This window comes from Sapajus apella, unplaced genomic scaffold, assembly GCF_009761245.1.
Source record: "Sapajus apella isolate SASKATOON/1434 unplaced genomic scaffold, GSC_monkey_1.0 scaffold78, whole genome shotgun sequence".
Lineage (NCBI taxonomy): Eukaryota > Metazoa > Chordata > Mammalia > Primates > Cebidae > Sapajus > Sapajus apella.
In genome coordinates, this window is record NW_022437018.1 from 2,093,800 (window position 1) to 2,101,377 (window position 7,578).

Sequence of the window (7,578 nt, forward strand, 5' to 3'; positions counted from 1 at the left end):
GAAGGGAGGGGAGGAATATAGAAGAACATTTAAGGGCACAAGAAGTACCATTGAGGAGCCAGAGGAAACCTACGGAAGTTTTGGGTGCTAGTAGTTGAAGGAGTGAAGTGAGAGATTAGAGAATGCACACTGTGGCCTGGTGTGGTGGCTCATGCCTATAATCCCACTTTGGGAGGCTGAGGCGGGTAGATCACGAGGTCAGGAGTTCAAGACCAGCCTGGCCAAGATGGTGAAACCCCATCTCTACTAAAAATACAAAAATTAGCGGGGCATACTGGCATGCACCAGTAATCCCAGCTACTTGGGAGGCTGAGGCAGAGAAATGTTTAAACCCGGGAGGTGGAGGTGGCGGTGAGCCAAGATTGTGCCACTGCACCCCAGCCTGGATGACAGTGCAAGACTCCACCTCAAAAAAATAAAATAAAATAAAATGCACACTGGGCTAAATGCATGTAAGGGGTGTGGCTATGAAGCAAGCAGGGCATTCCAATCATGCAGAGCCTGATGTTTGCCTGGATCCAAGGGCAATGGGGAGCCACTGAATATTTTAAAGCAAGCAATGGCTACCTCCAATTTTTGCCGTAGACCGGCCTCTCTGGTCCTGAACAAGAGTCACCACAAACCAGATACTGTGGACTCCCTAATGACTCTCCATCTCTAGCAAATAGGACAGCACTGTAAAAGACTGTCATGGCCTTCAAAATTTCCGCTTTTGGCTGGGCGCAGCAGCTCACACCTATAATTCCAGCACTTTGGGAGGCGGAGGCAGAGGCAGGTAGATCACTTTAGGCCAGGAGTTCGAGACCAGCCAGGACAACATGGTAAATACCACCTCCACTAAAAATACAAAAACTAGATGGGCATGGTGGTGCATGCCTGTAGTTCCAGCTACTGGGGAGTAGGGAGGCTTAGGCATGAGAATCAATTGAACTTAGGAGGCAGAGACTGCAGTGACCTGATTGCACCACTGCATTCCAGTCTGGTAATAGAGTAATGCTATCATGGAAAAAAAATAGATTTTTAAAAATTAAGTACAAATAGAGTATATGAAACACATAAGAAGTACTTACAAATGTGAAAAACTCTTAAATGCTGAAGAAATATGAGAATGGCCTCTTTAAGAAGACTTGTGTACAATTAGACCTAACTGTGAGGTCATACTTTGCTCAAAGTTGTCTGAAGTTGGGTGTTTGCAAAACAATCTAAGAAATACTTTTCTAAATGGGAGAAAAAAATAGACACCACACTCTCATCATCACATTTATAAGGGCACTTGTGTACAGTCAGACCTAGCTGTGAGGTCATACTTTGCTCAAAGTTGTGTCTGAAGTTGGGTGTTTCCATAAGAATCTAAGAAATACTTTTCTAAATGGGGAAAAAAAACCAGAAAGACACCACACTCTCATCATTACATTTATAAGGGCAATGTCGATTTGTAGCCTCAGAGAGTCTGACAAAAGTCTTAAAAATTGAAAACAACATGTAAGGCTTCCAGAGTAAATAATCCAAAATATACACCAACTATATGGCAGCTTTTCTTGGTTAATGAAACCATTACACTGTTGATGCTTAAAATAGCCAGGTTTTCTAATCATGCCAGACCAACGTGTTTTTCTATTATAACTTCAAAACACCTTGTACTTCTGTATTTCCCTAAACTTCTACAATGAAGGATTAATTTTACAGTCGGAAAGATACTTAAATACTAGTGATTTATTATGGGCCTTGATTTCCAAACCAAACACATACCAAAGGTCTGAAACTGCCTGGAAGAGGTACACACCCTAGAGAACCACCTGAGGCCCTGTTTATACACAGAGAATACCAGCAACTAGTTGAGAACTTTGAAGCCATCCAATTACTGCCCATAATTGCATTTCCTCACCTTCTCTGAGACCACCACCCCTTGATAATCCTCACTACACTGAAATCAGATAATCCACAATCACAGTCTCACTCATGGGACAAGCCAACAGATCTGGCCTAACATACAAAAGCTACTCAAAAAGGTGACTATGCATTTATTTATCTTAGTCCAAAAAAAGAAATTATGATCTGTAATCAGCAGCAGGGTTCCACTGCTGACTTAATGGGAAAAATCAAATAATCAGTCAAAATATTCTATTCTACCTTTAAGCCCCAAATAAAATGGCCTAGGGCAGGCTATAACTCACAGGTGCATTGGGCACTTGTGGACGTGACTGAAGGCTTCCTACAGTTGATTCTCTCCCACAGGTGATGTTTACTGCTATTATACAGAGGCTGAGAACACAGGTCCATGAAACTAGTCCTTCATTAAATGGGTAGTTTGATCAGAATAGCTGCTTACATACCAAAAGAGACCATTGGTTAAGAGCTTCTATTAGCCTTTGGACTTGGCTTAAAAGGGCATACTGAGATATTACTATACACCTACTGACAACAGCAAATGCTGGTAAGCAATGGCAACTTTTTTTTTTTTTTTTTTTTGGAGAGAGTCTGGCTCTGGCTCTGTCGCACAGGCTAGGGTGCAGTAGTGCGATCTCAGCTCACTGCAACCTCTGCCTCCTGGGTTCAAACAATTCTCCTGCCTCAGTCTCCAGAGTAGTGGGATTAAAAGCATGCATCACCACCTCCAGCTAATTTTTTTTCTATTATTATTTTTTTTAGTGGAGATAGGTTTTTGCCATGTTGCCCAGGCTGGTCTTGAACTCTTGACCTCAGGTGATCCCCCGCCTGGACCTCCTCAAAGTGCTGGGATTCCAGGCGTGAGACACCACCCCCGGCCCCACAACAGCAACTCTTATTCATTACTGATGGGAATGAAAAATGGTACAGCCACGTTGGAAGATAGTTTGGCAGTTTCTTATGAAACCAAACATACTCTTACCATACTATCCAGCAATCACGCTCTTTGGTATTTACCCAAATGAACTGAAATCTTTCCAGACAAAACCCTGCACGTGAATATTTCCAGCAGCTTTATTCGTAATTGCCAAAACATGGAAGCAACCAATATGACCTTCAATAGGTGAATGGATAAATTATGATACATCCAAACAATGAAATACTATTTAACTCTGAACAGAAACCAAGCCATAGGGATTAGGGGACATGGAAGAAACTTAAATTCATTTACTAAGCGAAAAGGCTGCATATTGTATGATTCCAACTATATGAGATTCTGGGAAAGGCAAAGCTAAGGAGAGAGGTAAAAAGATCAGTGGTTGCCAGGAGTTAACAGGGAGGGAAAGGTGAACAGAGCGTGGAAGACTTCCAGGGCAGTGAAACTACTCTGTGTGACACTACACATGTCCAAACCCATAGAATATACAAGACCAAATAAACTCTAGACATCAGGTGATAATGATGTATCAGTGTAGGTTCACTGACTGTAACAAATGGACCACTCTGGTGTAAGATGCTGATGGTGTAGGAGGCTGTGCCTGTGTGAAGGCAGGGGTTACGTGGGAAATCTCTGTACTTCATGTTCAGTTTTTACTGTGAAGATACGAGTGCTCTAAAAAATAAAGTCTCTTAAAAAACAAAACAAGCGGAGGATGGGGAAAGCCTGTCTTTTTCCCAGGGTGCGGCAGAAAGGCAATGTGCCTTCCTGAACGTGCACAAGGAAAATGAAGGCCATAATCACCTTTAGTGCCCAAGAACATGAACATTAACATCATAATTAGAACTAAAAAGAGCCAGGAAGGCAAGTAACAGAATTATAGTACCATCTTCCCTTCAAATTAGCTAAAATAGTTAAAAATCTAACAAGACCTTCACTTAATTGAGTATCTCAAACTTCCTAGACTGCTATTAGCAAGGGCAATGCTTAAGTCAGCAATGTCAGGGATTGTACAGCTTAACCTTGACATAAACTACTAAAGTGTTGTGCAATGGACTCTCTAAATTCACAGATTCATTTCATGGAGTCACATACATCTCTCCTCCCAAATTACATACCTGAGAGGTCAAATGTACCCCCACAGAATCTGGATCCCAGGTCAGTTAACAAAACCTGCAAAACTTTGAGGGAATCTCTTTTCTGCATTTATCATTCAGCTCCTTAGTAACAACTGCCAAGTATTAGGAAACCAGGCGAACCACAAGCACTTTTTTATTTGTCTCCCTGAATATATTAGTCAGAGATTAAAGAACTAAGAGGCTTCTGGTACTTGTGCAGTGTCACCTAAAACAATTTTAACTCTACTCATTAACACCACAGGACATTTCACAAAGTATATTTGGTTGGATGTCAGTTTTAGTTAAGGGTAAGTGCCAAGAAAAAAAGCCACCACCTTATACACTCTTTGGGCCAGGTACTTAGAAGGCCTCTGATCTTAAATACCAGGAATGAACATAATTGTCCTACAAAGCCAACGTGTTTGACTGAGTACAATTTACAAACCTACTTAGAATATGGTCAAAGTGTCAAACAGATAACCCTTTCATAGTCTCCGCATCCCCCACCCCACCATTCCTTCCTCCCAAATAAACAAAACCAGCCTGAATTGCCCACTGTATGCAAAAGGCTATTTTGTTTCATGTAAGTTTTACCACTTTCCATGGCTCACAATCTCCAAGAAACTAACCCTCTCATTTACTAACCCAAACCTTAAATAAACTGCCTCCACCAACTTCCCTCTCTTCTTAACCCCTACTCAGCAAAGACATCTCTGTCAGCCTAGAAAGCTGCATAGGAGGCTTGGAAGTGTCGGCCTCTGCAAATTCCCCACCCCACCCCCCCTTTCCACCAAAAGGGCACTTCAAGAACTTTACCGTCTCACATGAAAGTTACTCCAATTCCATTCTCCAAAATTGGATTTGAGCATGAGAAGTTTCTTTTTACAATCAACTGCTATTTAGGCTACTGATCACGAACTTTTGGTGGAAACTTGCTTTCTACACAAATTAAGAATGCCATCTAGTTCTCATGTATGTGCCAGCATTGGGGTGTACACACACACACACACACACACACACACACACACACACACACACAGAGGCTCCTCCACTGAAGGCTATTTCCTAGCACAAGGGGCATCCTAAACTTGCCCCATTTCCAGGGTGTGAACTTCCATCCCCAAATTCATCCCTTTGTCTTCATTTCAAAATTCAGCCTAGTCAGCTATTTTGCAGCAGCTCTGGCAATTTATCCCCTTGATTTCTTGACATTTCCTTCTCTGCTCCTGGCTGGGAAACTTTTGATTTGAATACAGTTGTCTGTGTGGGGATCCTGCATGTTAATGATGTGGCGAGCTGGCAGGGATGGTAGGTGAGAGCACACAGTGTACTTTTTCTAGTTACGTTTCGCCTCATGGCTGCTATAGGGGCCTTTCTAAAAGCCTGCCACACCAGGGGAGAGACCTACAGACCAAGCTTACCCTTTTCTGGGCAGCCTCCAGGGGCCAGGTAGAAACAGAACAGATGGCCTGTTCTCCAGTAACTAGACTAAGAAGCGACATGCTCCTAACCACTCCACGAATGAAGCAAACACACGTACTTCCCTTGCTCAGCCAGGGAGTCACGGTCGCTACCCTTCCCCTGGTTTCGGCCCCAGCCCTGTACAGGCCAGGATGCTGTAAACCGTCCACCCTCCCACCCCAAAGCAAAGAGCTTCCAATGGACGTGGGAGCATTAGCGCCGTACCCGCCCTTCCCTCTCGATCCTGGCCAGAAAACTCCACTTCCCGGATTCCCGGCCACTGTCTCCCGCCCCCTCCCCGGGCGATCCAGCTAGAGCCGTCCTGATGCCAGCTTAGTGCCCAGCCCAGCTGCGAACCCCCACACTCTGAGCCAGGCCCCAGGAAGAGATCCCAGCTTCCTCCCTCTCTCCCAGACTGGGGTTCCTCAGATTCTGGACGCACCCCTCAAGCATGCCAGGGTTGAAAAAAGTCCTACCCCGCCCCCCAGCCACGCCGCCAGCCTCCAAACCCAGCCCCTGAGGGGCCTCCTCTCCAGAGGCCAAAAGGGACCACGAATGGTTGCTAACAGCAGCCTTCCCTCGCACCGCGAAAGGGTCCCGAGTCCCACGAGGAGGGCAGACCCGCGTGTCCCTGAAGGGCCACCTCCCCCTCCTCCGAAGGCCAGCAGGTCCCCGCAGGGAGCGTGCTCTCAGAGGGTCCTTGGGAATCTGGGGAAGCCTTGGGGTTGCCTGGATTCGGGTGCAGCCTCTCCCCGGGCGGGCGGAGGTCGGCGCTGCGGCGCGCCCCCGGGGGGCACTCACGATGGTCACGCTGGCTTTGCGCAGGTCGCGGTTCTCCTCCTGCAGTGCCTTGCACTTCAGTTTGTAGGTCTCCAGCTCTATCTTCAGCACCTTGTTCTCTTGCTGCAGCGAGGCCAGGCGGTTGGTGAGCTCCTCCAGGCGGAACGGCGAGATGACAATGCCCCCCGATTTCCCACTGCCGGCGCCTCCCCCGCCGCCACCGCCGCCGCCCGAGGTCGACGAGCAGGACGACTGCATGGCGGCCGAGCTGCTGCTGTTGCCCCCCGCCCCGTCCGTGTCGCTCTCGCTGGCGCTGTCCGCCATGGCCGCGGCGGGCTGGGGAAAGGAGGAGGAGGAGCAGCAGGGAGGCGGCGGCGAAGGCCGGGCTGCGAATGAGTGGGCGCCGGGCGAGCACAGGGGAGCGCCGAGCTGGGCGCCTGGCACCAGGGCGCAGACTCCGAGCGGCGGCGAGAGAAAGAGAGGGCGCTTCCCGCTGCCAAGGGACCTCCTCTGCCAGAGAACAGAGACCCCGCCCGGGCTCGGGCAGTATTGCACTGGGGCTCGCTCCAGCCGGGTCGGGCGCGCTCGCTAGGCCGCCCAGCAAAGCTGGCCGAAAGCTAGAGGACCCGCCCGCCGCCGCCTGGTGACCACGGGCAGGCTGGGAACGCGCAGGCACTGCGGGTGCGGGAAAGCCAAGGACTGCCCCCGCACCACCGGCTAGCCAGCCACACGTGTTCCAAGGGAGGGCCTCCGAGCCCCCTGATTTAAGCCCACGGCCGCCCAGCCTCTTCCGGGCTCGCGCCCGCGGGGAGAAAAAAGAAACCTAATGGCCCACCAGCCTCGCAGGTGTCCGGGACACGTGGAAAGGTCAGCCGGGCTCCGGCATCCATCCTCTCCCTTGTTGTGGCCCCATCTTCCGCCGACTGTGTGCGCGTGTCTCCCTCTATCTGTTTCACACATACACGCACTTTTATATTCTCAAAAGCAAGGTGTTTTTTGACTGGGAAGGCTTAGATAAAGCTAAGAGAACAAAGTTCCTCTGTAAGAAGCCGAGTAGGGTGACACAGCAGCCACAGGTTAACCTTGTTAAGAAAGAATGTGCAGGAGAGACACAACGCTCTCTAATGACCTCGTAAACCACACTGCGCTCAATTGTTTAAACAAGGTGCAACTTTTTTTTTCTTTTTCTTTTTGCATCTTGCAAACATTTGCAGCACATGTCACGCAGCAGGATTTGGACAGTAACATTTATCTAATGAAGAAAAAAAAGGAAAACGAAACACTTTTAGTAGAAGATTGAAATACCTCTTTAAGTGCCACTTTTCCAAAGCAACTGCAGACATAACATTATCCTATACAAATAGTAATGCCTGAGTGGGAGCACAACATCACCCT

At 47.8% G+C, this 7,578-nt stretch overlaps 1 protein-coding gene across 1 annotated transcript in view; it reads right to left on the reverse strand.

Annotated features, from left to right (window-relative positions):
- CCDC6 (coiled-coil domain containing 6) overlaps window positions 1-7,101 on the reverse strand; it is a 118,881-nt gene extending 111,780 nt beyond the window's left edge. Inside the window, exon 1 of the mRNA XM_032252550.1 lies at window positions 6,205-7,101. Within this exon, the coding sequence (XP_032108441.1) occupies window positions 6,205-6,507 (303 nt within the window). The 5' untranslated portion in view covers window positions 6,508-7,101. The remainder of the gene's footprint in view (window positions 1-6,204) is intronic.
- Between the last annotated feature and the right edge of the window lie 477 nt (window positions 7,102-7,578).